This window comes from Chrysochloris asiatica, unplaced genomic scaffold (assembly GCF_000296735.1).
Source record: "Chrysochloris asiatica unplaced genomic scaffold, ChrAsi1.0 scaffold00214, whole genome shotgun sequence".
Lineage (NCBI taxonomy): Eukaryota > Metazoa > Chordata > Mammalia > Afrosoricida > Chrysochloridae > Chrysochloris > Chrysochloris asiatica.
Genome location: NW_006408732.1, coordinates 3,631,974 through 3,655,353, shown reverse-complemented (window position 1 = coordinate 3,655,353; position 23,380 = coordinate 3,631,974). Strand labels below are relative to the sequence as shown.

The 23,380-nt window shown below is 40.7% G+C and overlaps 1 protein-coding gene across 1 annotated transcript in view; it reads left to right on the top strand.

Annotated features, from left to right (window-relative positions):
• The window catches only part of FRAS1 (Fraser syndrome 1), a 797,189-nt gene that overhangs the window by 628,063 nt on the left and 145,746 nt on the right, over nt 1–23,380 (top strand). Inside the window, exons 48-53 of the mRNA XM_006872899.1 lie at nt 7,240–7,364; nt 7,656–7,796; nt 9,719–9,946; nt 14,119–14,232; nt 17,114–17,264; nt 20,949–21,108. Coding sequence (XP_006872961.1) covers nt 7,240–7,364; nt 7,656–7,796; nt 9,719–9,946; nt 14,119–14,232; nt 17,114–17,264; nt 20,949–21,108 — 919 coding nt within the window. The remainder of the gene's footprint in view (nt 1–7,239; nt 7,365–7,655; nt 7,797–9,718; nt 9,947–14,118; nt 14,233–17,113; nt 17,265–20,948; nt 21,109–23,380) is intronic.

Below are 23,380 nucleotides of genomic sequence, written 5' to 3'. Positions count from 1 at the left end.
ACCTGACAACAACAACAAAATTGATTCCAACTCATAACAACCTTGTATAGGGTTTCCAAAAAGCAGCTGATGGGTTAGAACCTCTGACCTTGCAGTTAGCATCCTACAGTGCCACATATAAACTTTTTTATTGAATGAATGAAAGAAGGAATTTCAGAAGGCAAATCTAAAGAAGTTGGCAGCAGAATGGATGTAAGGGACAAGAGATACTTGAATAAACAATCTAAAGTTAGAATTGCTTTTATATCTTAGAGCCGAGAGGTAGTAACAGCTTGCTGCAGATTTGGATCTTCATTGCTTTTCTTTTGATTTTAAATTGCAATCTTCATTCATTCAACCAGGGAAATAGCAAAACAGAGGAAGTACTTACCCTTATGGTACTCACTTTCTAATGTAGGAAGTCAGCAAGCAGATACATGTCAGATGATGATGAGTGTGAGGAAGAGAAATACAGACCAGTATTGAGATGTACTCAAGGAGCAAGGGGGCGAGGGAAGCCTCCCCGGTAATAATTAGCAAGTGAGGGATCCAGCCGTGCTGATATCTAAGGGAAGGGAGTCACACAGAGGGGTCGGCAAGTGTAAACACTGTGAGACAGAAAAAAGCCTGGCTTCTCATGTTCAAGGGAGACAAGAGCAGCTGTAACCAGTGAAGAGCTATAACCAGCTGCGAGGTGAGCAGGGCTGAGGGAGGCACATCATGTCTGGGTTCAGAATGATGGTCAAGGAGAGAATTGTACATGTATGCTGGGTGGGTGTGGGACAGGATAGATGGAATTGGCTAAAAGCCCTTCTACAAATAAAAGAGGTGGTCTGCCCTTTTGTCCCACAGTTCCTGAGGGAAGTATGTAGATCAGCACCCGCAAGACCTTGGCTGCATGAGATATTTGATAACTAATTCATGAGCTAATTGCTTCTGCCAGAATCCTGTCAGGTTGCTGATTGTATTTCTCCAAAGATGAAAGGGCAGTATCTTGGCTGTTTTGTTAGGAACTGTTTCTACACTCTAACTCTGAGCTTCATGCCAAGCACTGCTAGTTGCCTACCGGCTGATAAGTCCCAGACTCTGCTCTTCTCCCCAGACTGTCACACTCCTATGTGAGGCCGCTTCAAATCTGCGTTTCTGCTCTCACAATGCTCAGTCTCCTCTGGCTGTTAAGGTGACACCGCTCAATTTAGACCAGGGCATTTTACCTCCTTCCTGCCACATGCCACCAGCTGCAGTGAAGTCAACTCTGACTCATAGCAACCTCATGTGTCAGAGCAGAATTGTCTCATTGTGCACTGACAGATTTTTTTGAAAGTAGATTGCCAGATTTTCCTCTGTGACACCTCGGGCTGAACCTGAACTCCAAACTTTCAATTACCAGCTGACTGTGTTGTATCACGTAGGGGCTTGCCTCCTGGGACAGTATCCTCCAAAAGTGAAGGGACAAACTGGAACCCAGAAACCCACTTCTAGTTTCATCGTCTACCTTTTGCCAACAGATTTGGTTTCCCGATTTATGTCTTCTCCCATCCCCATCAATTTTTCTCATTCTACCTGTTTCCTCTTGCTCTAATTTCCTCCTTTCATCAATCATTCATTAACCAATCATCAATCATGCTGTCGCATGAGAAACTTCATACCAGAAGCCAGTGAGGTGTAAACAGATGTACCCATGTGTTTCAGTAGTTGTCACCAGTGTACAGAGGACAGTGAATTCCTCCTAAGGGAAGGGTGAGAAGAGGGTTGATCAAGAGAGATGTAAGAGAGGTAATGCTTTCACAGAGTTAGTGTTTGGTTTTCATTATATCTCAGCCTCTCTGAGAATTGTGAGATTTTCCAAAATACAGTGTACCCGTTGTCTTAGCTTAGGTTTCTCCAGAGAGAAAATCCTGAAACAGAAAAGCTGAGAGTCGTCCCACAGAACTGGCAGTATGTGTGGAACCATCCCCAGCTGTGATGAAACTAGGCCGGCTGAGAAGATCACCTGTTGTTGTTGTTGTTGTTGTTGTTGTTGTTATGTGCTGTGGAGTCAGTTCTGACTTATAGCGACCCTGTACAGGGTTTCCGAGGCTGTAAATCTTTATGGGAGCAGAAAGCCTCATCTTTCTACCGCAGAACAGCTGGTAGTTTTGAACTGCTGACCTTGCAGCTTGCAGCCCAATTCATAACCAGTATGCTATAGCATCTTTTAATAAGGCAGTTTCTTCAAAGATGCTTCCTTCTCCAACCCCCGTTAGCGGCCCCTGCCTTTCACACTACTTCCGTCACCTTGACAATTTTCTCAAACATGCAGGCCAGCCAAGGGACTTGGAAAAACTGAAAGGGTTAACGTGGGTCTCATAGATACATAGTTTAGCCAGTAGGCTGGTGTCTGAAAACAACTTTGATGAAATTAAAAACCTTCGAGATATTTCAAACAACAGCCACCTACTGTGACAGTCAATAGGGACAATATGTCACGAAAAACACAGTCTTGTTGGTAAATGTGGTGCTAAAGTCTTCTAATACCCAGTTAGCAAAGTATAACATTTAAATATATATACATATATGTTTAAAAATTATATATTCATGCTCCAGTAGGATGTCTTGAACATAGATCATAGTGGATGAACTAAATTCATTCATCAAATATCGAGCATCTACAATGTGTCAAGCACTGTTCTAGGCACCCATCAGTTAGGCAACAGCAAATGTCCTGGCTCTTCTTTAAACACACTACATTCTAGATGCCCTAATTATAGACAGCATTTCAGTGATAATTCTAAATTTCATCAAAATCAATTATGTCAGAAAAGAAAAAGGCGATCATCAATAAAGTACTATGGAAGAAGTAATTCAAAAGATTGAAATAATAATATTTCAGAGGTAGGTTTGTGAATGATATTTGTAATTCTTTCCTACATTTCTGTTTTTCACATTTTCATAGCAGGCTTTTGCTTTCATGGTGGTGGTAGGTGTGATATTGAGTTTCATAAATGTTAATAGCAGCCTTATCACTGTCAAAAACTGGAAACAACCCAAATGTTCATCAACAAGTTACTGGATAAAAACTATGATCTATCCATACAGTGGACTACTACTCAGCAATTAAAAGGAATGAACAATATGGACGAGTGTCGATAATTATACTAAGTGAAATAAATCAGGCATAAAAAGAATATATACTGTGTGATACTGATGTTGTTGTTAAGTGCCGTTGAGTCAGTTCTGACCCATAGCGACCCTGTACAGGGTTTCCGAGGGTGTAAATCTTTACGGGAGTAGAAAGCCTCATCTTTCTCCCGCGGAGCGGCTGGTAGTTTCGAACCGCTGACCTTAAAGTTCACAGCCTGATTCGTAATCACTACGCTACTACACACTACACTACTGATAGTATGTATTTAAAAAACTTAAGAAAATGCCACCCAGTCTGTGGTGATGGAAAGCAGTTCCTTGGTTGGTGGGTGTGGGGAGTATGGGAAAGGGAAGAGGTGGAGGGGTTACAAGTGTCAGTTGGAAACTTTGGGGCTCTCTGGGTTGTGGTGGTAGTTTTATGGGTGTTTCACGGCTTATAAAACAATGTACTTTAAGTATGTGGAGCTCTGGTAGCGTAGTAGTTACGAATCGGGCTGCAAACCTTAAGGTCAGCAGTTCGAAACTACCAGCTGTTCCGCAGGAGAAAGATGAGACATTCTGCTCCCGTAAAGATTTACAGCCTTGGAAACCCTGTGCAGGGTAGCTATGAGTCAGAACTGACTCCACGGCACATAACAACAACAACAATTTTCACCTCAATAAAAAATATTTCTTAAAATGTTTAGTAATCGTAGGGAAGTACACTGTAGTTCTGGTTTCCTGGAGAGGGGTCAGTTTTTGTGCATGAAGGTAATGAACCCCAGCCCATATCCTCCTGCTGCTCCGAACTCTCTTTCTTACTTCCGGTGTTGCTCCAGATGAATAGAGACTGGCTGTGGTACTTCGAATGGCACTTTGTAAGCTTTTAAGATCCTAAGCATTATACAAAGAACTAGGAGGGTAAAAGAGAATCACTAAACACTTAATAGGTCAATTAAATGGGATGTCCCATGAAACTGTGACCTTAAACTTCCAAACCAAGACACCACATCTCATGAGGTAGCCTTAGCAGTACGTTTTGTTGTTGTTGTTGTTGACATAACTCACACAACCTTTGCCAATTCAGCTTTTTTTTAACAAGTGGACAACTTATTGACAGGTAACTGGTTAGCTGGTTAGAGCTTGGTGCTAATAATGCCAAGATTGTGGATTTGATCCCCTATATTAATCAGCAGTGCAACCCTACCCTTAATAAGATTTTTCTATCACTGAACTGGATGGAGCCTGCCTATCACTACTCAACATTTTGATCTAAGATTCTGTAGAAGAATCTGATCAAAAGGAGGAACTTTCAGAACAGAATTTAAAATTATCATGGAATTCAGACTTTCTGGGGCTGATGAAGTCTGGATGAATCCCTGGTGATGAAGTTTGGATGAAACTACTGCCCTGAGATAATCTTTTAACCTTAAAAAATAAAAATAAAAAAAAATCCCCCGAAGTCATCTGAAAACCAGACAACAGTTTAGCTTATCTAGTGAAGAATGTCTGCCTTGAGCATTATACTATTTTTATAAGATATTTCTTGTTATTGCTAAGTGCTGTGGAGTTAGTTCTGACTCATAATGAACCTGTGTGAGGTTTCTGAGGAGCGGCTAGTGAGCTTGAACCACAGACCTTGCAGTTCAAACTGACCTTGCAGTCCAGTGCATTAAACCACAGCACCATATCAGAACTCCAAAGATCTATCTATATGGGTTCAAATTGACAACGACAAATCAGAAGATTTGATGGGAAACTGTAGGGGGCAATGAGTTTATTTTAATGGGGAGGAATAACTCAGAAAAGGAGGATGAGAATAATTGCAAAACTTGAAGAATGTAATCAATGTCACTGAATTATACATGCAGAAATCGTTGAATTGGTGTAGGTTCTACTGTCTTCATTCTCAACAACAAAAAATAAATAATTTTCATATTTAAAAAATGGATCAATCCCAAACTCCCTTTATTCACATTCATAGGCTCTTATAAAAGAAAGAGAGTTAGGTGACCAGTTGATTGTGAAAATCCAGACAACTTTTTCCTCATGAGTTGTAAGGATGGATTCATAACAGCGAGAGGAGATTTAAGTTTCTCAGTGCAGCCAGTCTGAAGTTATTAAATTTTTAAAGAATGGTATGGATTTCTGTCCAGAACCACAAGACAAAGCTATAAGACAGAGAGGCTACATTTCTTGCCGTCAAGAGCTGGTGTAGCAAGCACAAAAATATAAAATGCCTCATCAAAAAATTAATGTCCCAATGTGCAGGAAACTATTGTATCTGGGTGACAAATTTCAGATGATAAAGAGACATGCAAATATAAACCATGCAGGCTGATTTTTTAAAAAGATGTAACAGTGATAATAATGTCACAATTACCTAGCAGTCTGAGCAGAGTCTCTTTGTTTTCCATTTTAAAAAGATCCAAACGGCTTTTGCCAAGAGTAGCAATGACAAGTAATGAATTTCCAGGCCACACTAAAGGACTAGATGAAATGAATTAGTACCCCAACACTCAGAATCAGAAAGAGGGGATTTATATTAAGGGACTGAAAGATATGCTTTTGTTTTAGTCTTGACGGGCACCAGAGGATGAACCCCCACAACTCCAAAAATAGAACTAAGAATTCTTGGCTGTTTTGCTAAATTTTGTCATTTAAAAACATACAGATATTGTTCATTTGTGTGATGCCTTAGCATTAAAATCATTTTAGAATTTTCTTTTATAATTAAAATGACTCTGGGGGAAAAAGAATAAGACATAATGTATCTTTTCTGTATCACGTTATTAAACGTTGCTGATTTTCTCGGGGTTTCTCAGTCATTTGAGATTTGATAGAGAATGATTACGCAAGCCCCAAAGCCATGCAGTAAGTTTTGTTACTGTCTCACTAGCTAAAATGGTATGAGAGAAACTAGAATCATAAACCTAGGAGCTGAGAGGTACCTTGAAGAAAAGCCGCTGAAATTATGAAGACCAGCAATGGCTCACCAATCACACAAAAAGAATCTGTGTAGCCAAGCCCTGTAAACTCCAGTATCAAAAAGCTAGACCTTCCAACCATACTAAAAATTACAGGAAGTTCTCAGAAAGGATTGTGAAGCTATGGAGAAATGTAAAACTTAAGAGAAAGGGTTCTTCTCCACTGAGTAGTATCCAATCTGTCTAGGCGGGGCTGATGAAAGGACATGCGGATGGGTCTCTTGTGATACAATAGTGAATAATTGTTATCAGGACTGATTGTGAGGGTTGGAAATGTAAAGGTAGACGTTTTGTAGCAAGGAGGGGAGTGATTAACTTTTCAGTCTAAGAGCGGAGGTCCCTGGGACCAACAAGGGAAAAGAGCGGAGAGCAAGACCCTACCCAGAGAAGCAGTGATGCCAGAGATGGAGGCGGAGACGATGACGTGGAGAGATGGAGCAACTAGGGACTTTAGACACAGAGAGGGAGAGGGGCTGTGTGCTGATGACTGGGTGGCAGGCTTGTAGTGTATACCCTTTGGTTGTTTGATGATGCATGGAGGGGATTGTAACCATGGCAATGAAACGATATACGATAGGATGAATGTAAAACTAATGTTCTCCCATGTAAACTATCACATAGTTCACAATAAAACATTAAAAAAGAGAGAGAGAGGGTTCTTGGAGAATCAAGTAGCAGCTTTACTTTTCACATATTTGACTTATATACACCCCAAGAGAAAGGAGATAACATTTATTGAATACCTCTTGTTGGTCTACACCCTGGATGGTACAAACGGTAAATGTGCTCAGCTGCTAACCAAAAGACTGGAGATTTAAATCCACCCAAAGGTGCCTCAGAAGAACAGCCTGGTGATCTGCTTCCCAAAAAATCAATCCTTGAAAAATGTAATGGAATACAGGGGTTCTTCATAAGTTGGAGTTAATTCAATGGCAACTGCTTTGGCTTTTGGTTTGCTGTTGGTCTGGCACATAGTACAAGTTTAGGTAATTACGTTAACAAGTGCTTCTGTGTTGTTTTAGGGGGGAAAATACAGACAACATTAACAAGGGGTCTTGGAAGTACACAAATACTTGAAGAAAAATATCAAGGATTCTCTCTCTCGTCTTAGCTTAGAAGTATGGCTAGCATTTTCACATCCTTCTCTCTTTTTCTCGCCTTCTTTTGCTAGGTGTCCAGATTAACTCCTTTACTCAGGCTGACTTGACTTCACGAAATGTTCAGTATATTCATTCGAGTGAGGCTGAGAAACACACAGATGCCTTCACTTTTACGCTCTCTGATGGTGTCAGTGAGGTAGGTGATGAACTCGAAGCCCTCCTTGAATGGAGATTGATTCCTCCGAGTCCTCTTTGAGTGGAATGAATAACTGGTGATATGATGTCAATTTTCCTTCAGCTTTCAGCTATGGGATAGGGACAAACTCTGACAGCCATTGGGGCTCTTCCCAAGAGTGCTCACTTCTAGGTTCCTGGTCAGATGACCCTGCCTGGAATGGTGCAAAAGAGAAAGGAGAGAGCACGTAGTTTCTACTTATGAAGTGGGTATAGGCACAGGTGATCCACCTGCACTTTTCTACCATCCTAGGTGACTCAGACCTTCCATATTACCATCCATCCTGTGGATGATTCGCTGCCCATTGTCCAATGCCAAGGCATGCGGGTACAGGAGGGCGTGAGGAAGACCATCACAGAGTTTGAGCTCAAGGCGGTGGATGCAGACACAGAGGTATGTAAATAAACTCACCTGGGTTCTCTGGCTGGTGAGGTACTACTAGATCAGCCTCTGATCCTCAAAGTAGGGCCAACTAATGAGGTTAGTGGTGAGCTTTTTCTTCTTACGCATAAAAAACCACTGTGACCTTATGGACAGGAGAAACAAATATATTTGAGACCAAACCATTTCAAACCTTTTCTCAAACCCTAAATGCATTCACCCTCTCAACTGTGATTACATGTAAAAATCCTTTTAGCATGTTGATTTGACTTTTTTCATGGTTCATAGAAAATGAGGTAGATGGCTTTTTAAGCAATATTTTTATTACTTGTTATAAGAATGTACAAGGATTTACTACCTATATACTTTTTTTCCTCCATTACCTTTCCCTCATCCAGACCTCTCTGGCTGACAAATTATGACATCCTTGAAGAACTAGATGTTATACAGTAAAACAGAGCACGTGGAGACAGCACTCTCATGATGTTTCCAGATTAAAGTATTAAAGTTTCTGACATAATTTATCTCCCATAAAAGAGCTCATCAGTACTTATTGATTAGTTCTATGTATGCTCTTTCCTATGCATTTACTCATGTAGTCATTCTTTCAACAAACATTTGCTCTCTACAAGTTGTGAGGCTCTGTTCTTGATGCTAAAGACAGAGTTGTAAATAATTCAGATAAAATTTCCAACGTTTGTGAGTCTGCAACCCTTTAGGGATGGGGAAACAGAAAGAACATACACTATCGCGTCCAATTATGTTAAGTGCTGTTGTGAAAAATAAAGTGAGGTAAGGAGGCAGAGAGTGGCGATGGGCATGATAATTTAGATCAAGTGGTCAGTACAGGTCTCTCCGAAAAGGGAGCAGTTCAGCAGATAACATGAAATGAGAAAGCAAGTTTTGGTGGCTATCTAGGAGAGACACTTTCCAGGTAGAGAAACCATTAGTGCAAAGGCTTGGTGGTCAAGTATCCTTAAAGCTTTTGAGTGGCAGAAATGTGGTCATGAGGCTGGAACCCAGTGAATAAGAAGAGAAACAGGAGATCAGACAGGAACCCTGGGGCCAGGTCACCGAGGGCCCTGTTGGTCCAGATCAAGACTTTGTGTTTTATTCTAAGTTGGTAGGAAACCACTTAGGCAGAGTTTTATGCCTTCCTCCCATCCCCCTGCTACAAATCACCTTGAGAAATTAGTTGTTTATCTGTAGCATATGAAATTCTGTATATAAGAGTATTAGAAATGTTGGGGAAATGGATGGAAAAGAAATGAATAGCTTTTTAAAGTCTACCTGCTATCATCCTGATTGTTTTTTAAAAAATAGTTGTCATCAAATTGATTCCAACGCATTACTACTACATGTGTGTCAGAGTTGAATTATACTCCAAAGGGTTTTCAGTAGCTGCTATTTTTTCAGAAGTAGATCTTCACATCTTTATTCTGAGGTACCTTTGGATTGTCTTGAAGTGCCAACCATTTGTTGTGATTAAGTGCTGTTGAGTCATTTCCTATCCATAGCAACCCAGTATAAGATTTCCAAGGAGCAGCTGATTATCCTTTATCACCGACCTTATGGTTCCAGCGACTTTGCAGTCCAGCACATTAGCCCACAGCACAACATCAGGACTCCTCCAATCATTTAGTTAGCAGCCAAACACATTAAGGTGAAAAATTCAGATTTTCCCCAGTCACCTGAAAAGAGTCCATTTAAAGGTCTTTCTTAGTCCTAAAACTGAAACACCAGAATACAAACCTAGCTATATAGTAACCAATATGATTTCTCTCTTTAGCTTTGTATTTGGTATCAGTAAGGAAATGTAAACTCTATTTTATAATTGTATGTAGGTTCTGCTACCCTTGACCAGCTGTGGGCCATCCCTTACTCATCTGGTGTCTGTTACGAACTTCCATCCCCTCTTTTTGCCTCCTGGTCAGGCTGAGTCTGTCACATTCACCATTGTGCAACCCCCACGCCATGGCACTATCGAGCGAACCACCAATGGACAGCATTTCCAACACACCTCCACCTTCACTATGGAAGACATCTACCAGAACCGTGTCAGCTACAGCCACGATGGCAGCAACTCCCTCAAAGATCGCTTCACCTACACTGTTTCTGACGGGACGAACCCCTTCTTTATTATTGAGGAAGAAGGAAAAGAGGTGAGAGGCAAAGACAATAGAGAGAGGAGGCATAACAATGCATTCTGGATGTTGGCTATATAAGAATGTGCAATTTTTACATCAAGTACAAGGGAGCTTCAAACAGGTTGTGGGAAAATTCCATTGTCTTTTAATTCCATTTGACACAAAATGTTTTAAACACCCTCATATTACCTGGTTCTACTTCTTGTTCTTTCACGCAGTAGCAAAGTGTCCTTAGGCAAATAATGTGCCCTCCCTCATCCTCAGTTTTTCATCAATAAAAAGGGCTACAATAGTAATTACCCACCTTAATTAGCAGCCTGATTACTATCTAAGAAAGTAATCCACATAAAGTGCTTAACACTGTTGGCAAATATGTTGTTGTTAAGTGCCATCAAGTTGGTTTCTACTCAGAGCAACCCTGGATGGGGTTTCTGAGGAGTGGCTGGTAGGTTTGAACTGCCAACCTTGCTTATCCTACAACACTACATGAGCACACCATTGGCAAATATAATGAGCTGTTAATAAAAGGTGACAATTGTTATTATTAATATTACTGCTATTATTTCTTCTTTTCTCTGTGTGGACCCTATACATTTTGATTTGGCTCTAGATTATCTTTTGTGTGCCCCCTCAGTCCAGGCAGAGCCTCAGTCTCATGGGGAATAACAGTTCCATGGTTAAGAGTTCAGCTTTTACTTCCAAACGCTGCTGATTTGAATTCTGGTCTGTCACTTATAAGTTGAGGGTTTTGGTCAGCCATTTGACTGTGTTAAGCCTTGACTTTTCTAACTGTAAAATGGGGGTGATACCTATGTTGCTAATGTTCATAAAAATGTTCAAAAATAATGTTCAAAAAAAATGTCAGGCCCATGGCCTGACGCTCAGGTTGCTATTGTCATTAAGTGCCATCGAGTCGGTTTCAACCCATTAGCGACTCTGTGTAGGATTTTCAAGGAGCAGCTGATGGATTTGAACTGCAGACCTGTGGCTTGCAGTCCAGTGTTGTTCTTATAGTGCCACACCAGGAGTCCACTGAGGTAGCATTAGGTAATAATCAACTGTCATCGTCTTAGGACCAACTTGTGAAATAAGTAAAGATGCTTTTCTCTTCTGCTCATTCAGTTCCCAAGCTCTATTTCCTAAGGGAATTGCTCCATTCTAACACCAGGTGTCAGGAGAAACTTTAGGATCCTCTTCACTACTTTCCCCATGCCCCTGCTTCTCCCCATCCCCACCATTTTGACTCCTTCCTTCATTCCTTAGCTAGGTATTCTGAAGTACCATGAGCCTCCCCCGGGAACAACTGCAGCTCAGGTAAAAGGCAGGCCAGTAGGTATACTTACATCTCTCATGTCTGGGTCTGACTTGCAGAAGCTGTTTTATGAGCAGCATAGTGACACCATACCATGCTTCCAGGATAACAAAAAGATCTGCTCTCAGCCCTGCAGAGCTCCTTTCTTCTCTGATGATGAATGGTCATTCTCCTAGAAAAAGGCTCTTTCCTACTTCTGTCAGAGAGAGAAGCAGCCTGTGAGAAGGTCTTTCTCAGTTGGCCTGTGTGTTTGTGGGAAGGCTCTTGGGATTTCCCTGCCATTTCAGTATCTATACTTAATCACCACCTGCCAGGTCATTGGTTTTATTTTTTCTCTTCCACACTGAAGTTGCTCCCAAGTTAGTTTGACTTTCTCAAGAGAGAAAAAAAACAATCTCAGAATGTATCAGCAAGAGAGCTACTTCTTTGATAAACATAAAAGGTCATAGCAGGTCTCCAGAGGGACGCTGGCATTTAAAAATGGAAATTACTTAGCTGGTGAGTTATAGGAGATTAAAAAGCCAGTCTCTTGCTACCCTGTGTGCCAGTTGGCTCTATTCATGCAGAAACTGTGAGATGCAAGTATGGTACATCTGTGTGTGTGTGTGTTGTGTGTATGGGTGAGAACAAAATGATAAACTGAACTTCTTTTGTTTCCTGTGGTCCCACAAATGATTTTATTTCACCTCCATATTTCTTCTGCCTTTACCCCAATTCAAATAAATCCTCCTTAAAAAAAAAAAAAGGGAAGAAGAATATCTCTTTTCATGAAAAATTATTTTCTTATGTAGCAGAATCCCAACTGGAAACTGACATTAACATTTGTTTTGATGGTTATCATTGTGCTAAAAATATATACACTAATTCCCCAGTTTACTACTTTTTGCTATCTGACTGACGGATAGCTTACACATGTTGTTGTTTTATTAACTGCCATGGGGTCAGTACCAACTCATAGCGACACTCTATAGGGTTTCTAAGGAGTGGCTGGTGAATTTGAACTGCTTACCTTGAGGTTATTAAGTTATGTAAACGTGCCCTCATTTTGAAACAACTGAACCAACCTATATTTGTGTGGTGCTGTAAGATCAGCATTGGATTGCTAACCATAAAGTCAGCAGTTCAAACCTACCAGCTGCTCCTTGGAAACCCTATACAGTGTCCCTGTGAGTCAGAACTGACTTGATGGCACTTAACAAAAACAACAACATCTTTGCAATAAATTCCTCATCAAAATCACCTTCACTTGCTGCCAGCGTAGCTTTTAAATCTTTGAAAAGTTTCAAGTCTTTTCTCGATTTAAAACAAAAAAGTAAGCCTGCTGATTCATAACAGCCTTACACGACAGAGTAGAACATGCACCCTAAGTTTTCCAAGGCTGTACATCTTTATGGAAGCATACGGCCACATCTTTCTCCCATGGAACAGCTGTTGAGTTCAAACCGCCTACCTTTTAGTGAGTAGCTGAGCACTTTAACCACTGTGCAGCCAAGGAACCTTTTCTTGCACTAAAGTAAGACCTGCTGTAGCACTGTAGGATAAGTGGTGGACTGCTAAATGCAAGGTGGGTGGTTCAAACCTACCAGCTGCTCGTCAGAAACCCTATACAGTGTCACTATGGCTGGAAACCAACTCGATAGCACTTAATAACAACAACAGCAAAGTGAGGCTAAAATAACCATACGCATCTCTTCCAACTAATCTACAAATTCATCTTAAAGATATGCTTAGAAGTGGATCTCATTTGCAACCCTGGAACTACCTATATAAAAAAAATTGCCAACACAATAATTTTTTCATGTTAAAATCAGTGATATTCATTACAGGCGTCATGTTATTCAGTCATTGCCAAGATTCTTTTCCAAATCGTTCAACCACCATGAGAACAACTTAGTGTTCTCTAAACAATGACATCCCTCTCCCTCAGGCCACCTCCCCACCCCATCCCGCCTTGGTAGCCACAGATGAGCTTAGTCTCTATAGGAGTATCTTTGCCTTTTTCATGTAAGTGGAAATCATACAATACTTACCCTTTTGTGACTAATTTCACTTGCGCAGTGTTTTCAAGGTTCATCCACGTTGTAGCATGGATCAGACTTCATTTCTCTTTATGATAGAATATTTCATTTATGGTGTACCACATTGCATTTATCTATTCATCTGTTTTGGGACATTTCCATTGGTTTCCACCATTCAGCTATTATGTGTAGTACTGCAGTGAACATTGGTATACAGGTTTCTGTTTGCATTCCCTGCTGTCTCTTTTTCTGGGTGTATACCCAGGATAGGGATTGCTGGGTAATATGTATTTCAGTGTTTACTTTTTTGAGGAACCACCAGACTGTTTTCCACAGCCGAAGTACCATCCCATTTGCACCAGGAATGGATGAGGCTTACAATTTCTCCATACTTTACCTACACCTGTTGTTTTCCTGTGTGTGTGTTTTTTAAATCATTACCATTCCAATAGGGGTGAGATGGTATCTCATTGTGGTTTTGATCTCCCTAGATAGTGACATTTTAGTGATCACTTTCATCAACCTCTTAAAAAATCTTAACAGATGTAATTGAAAGAAGAATATTCTGTTTATTGTTTCATCTCAGATTAGTATTGAACTCACTTAAAGAATGCTTGGGCATGTGAAAAGCAACTTCCATTGCCGAAGAGTGTAATTCCTACAAGAGTATCACTCATTTCTTACTCCTTCCCTTCCCATATTATTTTCACTTCATCAGTCAACATTTTCCTGGAAACCTCATGAAAGTGGCACTAAGGGATGGAGACTGTGGCTTGGTTGCCCATTTGTCATCTCTGAAATGTAACAGCTTCGGTGTTTGTGAATGAAGAGTCTTCTTGTCTGGCCTCCCTTCACAGGTTAGGACAGCAGCACCTCAGAGGTTCCGAGTAGATATCCTTCCAGTGGATGATGGCACACCTAGAATTGTGACCAACCTGGGGCTGCAGTGGCTGGAGTATACTGATGACAAGGTAAGGCACACAGCAACGATCTTTGTCTCTCATATTGTCAACAGTATGTCTCATTCAGACATATTGTTGGGAGGGACCAGTCACTGGAGAAAGATATCATGTTTGGTAAGGTGGAGGGTCAGAGAAAAAGAGGAAGACCCCCCAGAGAGATGGATTGGCACAGTGGCAGCATCAGTGGGCTCAAGCATGCAATAATTGTGAGGTTGGCCCAGGACCAGGCAATGTTTCGTTCTGTTGTACATAGGATCACTATGAGTCGGTACCAACTTAATGGCACCTAACAACAACAACACCTTATTTGTGGAATGACCTATGAATAGAATTCCAGTTCATCTCACATGTGCATCCTGCCATAAAAGAGCAATTTGCCTAAGATTGATTCCTAAGTTGATTACCTTTTTGTTCAAATAATGTACACATTATTTGGGTTTTTTTTGCATATTGTGAAACCCCCATGTGTTGTTTTCATAAGTGTGTTACACCAATTTTTTTGAAATGTTGCTGGATTCAATTTCACATTTTTTTCCTGTCCAAAAGCTTTAATGTTAAATCTTTGTCTTGGTGCCTGTTGCCACAGGGGTTTGGTTCCTAGTAGCAGAGTCTCCAACATCACGCAGCAAGAATTCCGTCATTACTCTAAAAGCCACTTTCTCCAATGTAGGAAAAAAACATGTTTTCCTCTCTGGATACAACCCTCACCAGAGTGACTGGCCCCGCCCAGAAGGTGCATGGGTCAGCATACCCCAGACCAGAGAGACAACTAAGCTGGACAATGCTATCACACTGCAGCAGCTTGCATTCCATACCACTGTCCGGCTAGCCCACTGCCATTTTTGAACCATTTGAATTGCTTGCCCATGTAGGAACTGAGGGCGACTTGAGAGCTGTGAGCACAGGGGATCGCCCATCCCTTACCCAGATGAGATGAGTCTAACTGGTCATCTGGGATCCCCACAGGGTCAGGACAGTGCCTGCCCCCCATGCTGGGGCCGTGGCAGCCTTGCCCATAGCCCTCCACCCACCTCCAGCAAGACATATTTGGGCACACATTGGCTACCAGAAACTCCACTGCTCTCAGGCCCAGCCACAAACCGCCCTGGAGTAAATAAATGCACAGTCTCAATTGCTTGTTTTCTAATCACTGTTGTGCTGCTAAACTCACTCCATGACTTCCTGGCCATGACTTATACCTTTATTGTGCAAATATACTCAAATGTAACATTTTTCAGACTAAAAAATGAGACAGAATGAGGCCTCAGTTCACTTCTGGAAATGTCACGAGACATGCACAGTGTATGCATGAGTGCACTATGCCAGAACTTTTAAATGTAATTTTGTCATTTTTGCCTGTTGTGTGTGTGTACATCTATGTAGCCATGGCATTGGGGGTGGGGGGAATGCAGTAGTTGCTTATATTCATAACTGTTGTGTTGTAGCTTCCCACTGAACCAGTCAGGTTTTTAAAAACGTATGAACCAAAATTAATGCAAATTCCTCCCATGCCCGATTTGATTTTTTTTTCTTCTTATACAAAAATGATTCCATTCACTTCTCCATACTCTCCAATTGAACATCTACTTCCCACGCTTACCCCACTGCAATGACTCTTATCAATGGCACCAATGTACTCTGTTTTGCAATTGTTGTTGGTGGTGGTGTTGACTGCCATCGAATCGGTTCTGTATAGGATTTCCAAAGAGTGGCTGGTGAGCTTGAACTGCTGACCTTGTATTTCAAAGTGACCTTGCAGTCCAGAGCATTAGCCCACAGCACCACACCAGTACTCCATATCTGAAGTGAATTATCTGTCCTTATCTTATTAGATCTGTGGTGGTTGTTTGCCATTGGTAAATCAGCACCAAACTCATAGTCACCCCATTTACAATGGAACAAAATGCTGCCTGGTCCAACGCCATCCCCATGATCAGTTGTGAATGGGAGCATAGGTGTTTCATTGGCTGATTTTCCAAAGGAAGTTGACAGCTCTTTCTTCTGAGTTCATCTTGGTCCACGAGCTCCACAGCAACCTATTCAGCATCATAGGTATGCCATATAAGCCTGTACTGATGGGTGGATGACCATGGCTATGCATGAGGTGTGTTAGTGGGAACTGAAGCCAGGTCTCCCTCATAGAAGGCAAGGATTCTATCATTGAACCACCATTGCCCTCTACTAGACCTTGTTGTTGTTGAGTGTCGTTGAGTTGGTTCTGACCCATAGAGACTCTGTATACAGTTTCTGAGGACTGGATGGTCAGCTTGAACTGCCTACCTTGCGGTTCAAACTAATTTTGCAGTCCAATGCATTAACCCACAGCACCACACCAGGACTCTTTCTAGGCCTAGTAATATGTAATACTAAGTTGACCACTCCCTTCATTTATTTGTTGAATGAATGAATGTATGAGCCAATTAAAGTTTAACCAGTAGATTTAAGCAGTAATATGGTACAATATAGTTATCTTACTCCATCTCAAGCATAGGAGCAAAGTAAACATCTTCCCTAAGTCATTCTTTCAAAGTTCTAACCTTCTCTCAAGGCAAATTCAACTCTCACGTCCCTCCAAAAGCCCTCCCTCTCCAACTCCAGATGGGACTAATCTCTCCTTGTTCCCCAAAATGTATTAGTACTCTTTTCTCTCCCATTGTGGCACTAGCTATATTTGCCTTGCTCACGAGCTTTTCTTTCCCAGTAAAGTATGATACCTTGATGGCAGGGAGCAGATGGTTTCTATATTTGTAGCTTCTCCAAGCCTAACAGAGTTTCGTATGCTGTAGGTACACAGTAAATCATTGTTGAACTGAATTAAATCTGAGTCAGAGGGTCCTGCTTCTGCTTTATTCCCACCTCAGGAATTAAATGTAATGGGTTTCTATTTCAGGCAACCAACCTGATCACCAAGAAGGAACTGCTGACCATGGACCCAGACACAGAGGACCCGCAGCTTGTCTATGAGATAACTACAGGTCCCAAGCATGGCTACGTGGAGAATAAGCTTCAGCCTGGAACTGCTGCTGCTATTTTCACCCAAGGTAGGCACTTGGAGAACTGAAATATGAGAAGAATCCATCCTCATGACACACTCCCTATCTCCTGGATCTTCCTCAAGGCCACCTCCAGTGACTTGCCCCAAGTAAACTATTCACAAACAAATAAGTCTTTAAGTATTGAACTATCCAATTTTAAATTTTATGTCCCTTGATTTTTTTCTCTATTAAAGACTACCTTAAGGAGCATAGTTATACTCTGACACAACATGGGGTCAACATGAATTGAAATCAACTATAGAAACTGGTAATGTTGAACTGTGGCAAAGAAAAATACATCTTTACTGTGCTTCCTCGGTTCCCAAATTGTTTCATGTTTTGGTCTGATTTTCTGGAACGGATAACATGATGCTGCCTGTTTTTCAAAAACAGAAAGAGAAAAAGATCTGTGATCCTGTGAGGTTTATTTTTGATGCTGCAAAATCTATAGATTTTTTTTTTCAAACCTTTAGCAAAGATATTAAAACTAACGTGGATTGTTTGCTCAAAAGAAATATTTTCCTGTTTGAATCACATCAAGCAAACGGTTTTGTGTTTTAGTTTCTTGTTGTTGTTGTTGTTGATTTTAACTTTGTCAGAGTTTTCTAGACTTCATTGGAGTATGGATCTGATAGGAAACAGTCATTGTAAGGCTGTGTTTTAAAATCCATGTTCAATATTTACAAGAAGAAAGCAAAAGGTCATTAAGAAGACAAGAAAGAGGGAAAAGACCAAAATGAATGTCAGAAGAGACTCTGAAACTTGCTCTCCTGTGTAGAGATGCTAAAGCAAATGGAAGAAGTGAGGAGATACAAGAGCTGAACAGAAAATTATAAAAGGTAACTCAAAAAAATAAAGTCAAATATTAATAATGAAATGTGCAAAGACCTGGAGCTTGAAAACCAAAAGGGAAGTGCGTGCTCAACATTTATGAAGCTGAAAGAACTGAAGAGAAAATTCAAGACTAGATTTGAAATATTGAAGGATTCTATGGGCAAAATATTGAATGTTACAGAAAGCATCCAAAGAAGATGGAAGCAATACGCAGAGTTGTTGTACCAAAAGAAAATGGTCTATGTTCAATGATTTCAATAGGTAGCATAGGATGAAGAGCCAATGATACTGAAGGAAGAAGTCCAAGGTGCACTAAACGCATTGACAAAGAACAAGGCTCTGGAAATTGATGGAATGCAAATTGAAATCTTTCAACAAACTGATGTAGCACTGGAGGCACTCATTCATCTATGCCAAGAAATTTGGAAGACAGCTACCTGGCCAACTAATTGGAAGAGATGCATATTTGTGCCCATTCCACAGAGTGGTTACCCAATGGAATGTGGAAATCACTGGACAACATCATTAATGTCTCATGCAAGTACAATTTTGCTAAAGGTAATTCTAAAATGGCTGCACCCATACATTGACAGGAAGCTTCTGGAGGTTCAAGCCAGATTCAGAGGAGGACACGGAATGAGGGATATCATTGCTGACATCAGATGGATCTTGGCTCAAAGCACAGAATACCAGAAAGATGTTTACCTATGTTTTATTGACTATGCAAAGGCTTTCAATTGTGTGGATCCTGACAAGTTATGGATAGCACTGCAGAGATGAGTATTCCAGAACATTTTATTGTGCTCATGAGAAATCTTTATATAGACCAAGAGGCAGTCATTTTTTTTTTAATGTTTTATTGTGAATTATGTGATAGTTTACATAGGAGGACATTAGCTTCACATTGATCCCATTGTATATCGTTTCCTTGACATGGTTACAATCCCCTCCATGCATTATCCATCAATCAAATGGTATATACCCCACAAGCCTGCCCTCCGGTCATCCACACACAGCTCCTCTCCCTCTCTGGGCCGAAAGTCCCCAGCCGCTCCATCTTTCCACGTCATCATCTCTGCCTCCATCTCTGGCATCACTGCTTCTCTGGGTAGAGTTCCATCCCTTGATGGTCCCAGGAACCTGTGCTCCTAGACTGCAAAGTTAATAACTCCCATCCCTTTGCCCCAAAATGTCTACCTTTACATTTTCAGCCCTTTCAATCAGTCCTGATAACAATTATTCACTATTGTTTCGCAAGAGACCTATCCGGATCTCCTTTCATCAGCTCCGACTAGACAGATTGGATACTAGTCAGTGGAGATTCTACCTTGCTCCACGCCCTCTGGATCTAGATTCACTCTTGAAAGCTTGTAAACCAGTCACTTCTTGAAAAGAAGGTAGTCATTTAAACAAAACAAGGGAATACTGAATAATTTAAAATCGGGGAAGGTGTGCACCAAGGTTGTATTCTTTCACCATACTTATTCAATCTGTGTGCTGAGCAACTAATTTGAGAAGCCATATTATATGAAAAAGAATATGGTGTCAGTATTAGAGGAAGATTCATTAACAACCTACAATATGCAAATGAAACAGCCTTGCTTGCTGAAAATTAAGAGGACTTAAAATACTTATTGATGAAGAGCAAAGACCACAGCCTTCGGTATGGGTGGTGCCTCAATGTAAAGAAAATAAAAATCCTCACCACTGGGCCAATAAATAGAGAAAAGATTGAAGTTGTCAAAGACTTCATTTTGCTTGAATTCACCATCAACACTCATGGAAGCAGCAGTCAAGAAATCAAATGACATATTGCATTAGGCAAATCTGTACAAGACCTCTGTAAAGGGTTCAAAAGTAAAGATGTCAATTTGAGAACTAAGGTGTACCTGACCCAAGCCATGGTATTTTTAATAGCCTCACATGCATGTGTAAGTTGGATATGAATAAGGAAGACCATAGAAGACTTGGTACATTTGAATTATGGTGTTGGAGGAGAAGATTAAAAGTACCATGGACTTCCAAAAGAACGAACCAATCTGTTTTGGAAGAAGTGCAGCCAGAATTTTCCTTAGAAGCCAGTGTTACCAGACTTTGTTTCTCATGCTTCGGACATATCAGGAGAGACCATTACCTGGAGAAGGACATCATGCTTGGTTAAGTGGAGTTCCAGTAAAAAAGAGGAAGACTTCCAATGAGATGGATTGGCACAGTGGTAGCAGCAATGATCTTAAGCATAGCAACAAATGTGAGGTTGGCACTGGACTGCAAGTATTTTGTTCTGTTGTGTGTAGGTTCGCTATGCATCTGTACCACCACGATGGCACCTAACAACAACGTATTTACTTTTGTTTCCTTGTCTTTAATTTTGTGTTATCTCCCAGGTCCCTTGTGACTGTGCCTAGTGTACAGGCTATTTTAAACTAACACCAACTTTTCTTATTAGCACACACCCTCCAAGGAACCTTGTTTATGAAGGAATGGGGGCTAAGTGAGGGCTAAGATCCACACAGAGAATAGGGTCGGAGGCTTCACTTTTAGCTTTCTCAGATTCACCTTGAAGCATTCCACAGGCATTTACTGATGTGCTCCTTTGCCAAGACCCTGGATTCTCATTTTATAAGAACACAAAGGGAACTTTCAGTATAAAGACAGGTCTTTTGTTATACAGAGCTATGGGATTTTATTTCACAATGTGACAGAAACACTTACTTTTAAGACTTCTATACTTTTTGTAGTTGGGAAAAGAAGTTCTGTTGTAACCCTTAAGAAAAATAAATTGGGTGTTTGTGCATGGTTATCTGAGGTTATCCTGACATCCCTGAGTTAATTCATGGTGAATCTTTTTCCCCACAGAGGATGTGAACTTGGGGTTGATTCGCTATGTGTTGCACGAGGAGAAGATCCAGGAGTTGATGGATAGTTTTCAGTTTCTGGTAAAAGACAGTAAACCTAATGTGGTCAGTGACAATGTCTTCCATATCCAGTGGTCACTCATCAGCTTTAAATATACCAGGTACAAGTGTTGCTGTGTTTTATTCTTGATAAATGAATAGGACAGCAGAGGAAATAAGCATGAAACACCCTAGGGGTCACCTCTAGTCATCTGATGATGGTGATGGTGGAGGTGATGGTAGACGTAATTGTGATCATGAAAGCAATAATAATCATAATCAAAATAATAATTTCAGCAATATTTACTGAATGCTGTTTATAACAGTCACTATATTCATTACCCCACCCCACTCATATACCATCTTGTTTAATCTTTGTAATAACGGTGACTACCATTGTTGTTCCATAGCAACAAAGCAATAGAGACAGGACAAGGGTGAGTAAGTTGCCCAAGGTCACATAACTAATAAGTAGTAAACCAGAATTTAAGCCCAATGATCCAGAACCTATGCCCTTAAGTATTGTACATTTATTCTTGCTTCTGTCTTCAAGATTTAAAAGGCAATCCAGTAGAACTGATAGGAAAAATAATATATGCAATGAAGTTCTAAAAATAAACAACACTGGTCCCTAATAGCAACATCTTCACTTTCAATCTGTTTTCTCCTTGTTATCAAGCTTACATGCTCCCCTAACGTCTCTGGTTTTCATTACATCATATATTTTTAGGGGTAAATGTATAGCTAATGTATACAACTCTTTAAGATGCTTTCTTAATCTGTCTGGGGAATTAGGTAAATGGAGAGATACTAATTGGTAAACATGAGCAGGCACAATACTGATTTTATAGGTTTAATTACAATGATAATTATAATTTTTAGAAGAGGGTAATAATTCTTTAAATCTTCATTTCAGTGACTCACTATTATAAGAAATCAACGTCATGATAATTCAAATGAAAATTGGAACTTTAATGGGAGCAGTTGATTTCATGTGCCTTAGAGATAGACTTTTTCACTTTTACTAACATATACTTGGAGAAACAGAGTAAAAATCTACATCTTTCAATATGTAATGTTTTGCTATTATTAATGTCTTGGCTATATAGCCTTCAATTTTTTTTTAAATGGTCACAAAACAGTCTTAATAAAATTTGAAATACTGAAATCATACAAGTATGGTCTCTGACCACAGGGAATGAAAGTAGACATTAATTGATAGAAGGAAAACTGGAGAAAACACAAATATGTGAAAATATATAGCACACTATTAAACAACCAATAGGTCAAGAAAGAGTCCTGGTGTGGCGTTGTGGGTTAATGCACTAGACTGCAAAGTTGGTTTGAACCACATGGCCGGCAGTTCAAGCTCACCAGCTGCTCCTTGGAAACCCTATAAAGGGTCGCAATGGGTTGGAACTGACTCGACGGCACTTTAAAACAACAAGGTCAAGTATAAAATCTAAAGAGAGGACAAAATTAAACAAATTTGCAAATACCACATGGAGGCCATGCTATCTAATTGCCTCTGGCTCACAAGGGGGATGGAGGAGAATCACCATCATCAGCTGAAGACTGATTTCTGTAAGGCAGAGTTCAGATATGCCTCTACCCTCCAACCTTCTTAACCCTGTTCGAACAACAGCCATCCCTCCCATGCCGCTATACATCTCTAGTGGGTTTGATAATCTACTGCACCATGCACACATAACTCACAGACAATACTCATGATTATGGGATTTTTCAGGGAAGTTAGCGGTACAATTCAGGATCACAAACAACTCAGGACACAGCAGTTCTCTGATCAGGCATGCCTCTTCTCAGCTGTACCAAAGGCACATCTCTCACTCTCAGCCTCTCAGCCATGCAGCCCATTGGCCTCTGTCCTGCTTAGGACATGTTATAAGCTCCTTTAGCACTGCAGATAAATGCTCAAAGGGCACATCATTCTGTAGGCCAATCTTCTGCCTGAAGGCATTCGCTTCACTCACTCTGTAGGCTTGGAAGCCCGCTGCTCTGTCTCTCCATTCTGCTCCCTCTGCTGCCACCTCTTTTCTGCACAGGGATCTCACACTCTGCTGGTGACTCTTCTTTCTTGATGGTCCTGCAATCGTCTGTTCCTTCTTCTGAAATGACTCCTTTTAAACCTTGTGGGATGGCAAAACTAACCAATCCACACACTACAGCCCTATACAACCTATTTGCATTGGCCTACACCATCATTTAGGAGCTCTGGTAGTGTAGTGGTTATGAATCGGGCTGCGAACCACAAGGTCAGCAGTTCGAAACTACCAGCTATTCCATGGGAGAAAGATGAGGCTTTCTACTCCTGTGTAAAGATTTACAGCCTCGGAAACCCTGTAGAGGGTTGCTATGAGTCAGAACCAACTCCAC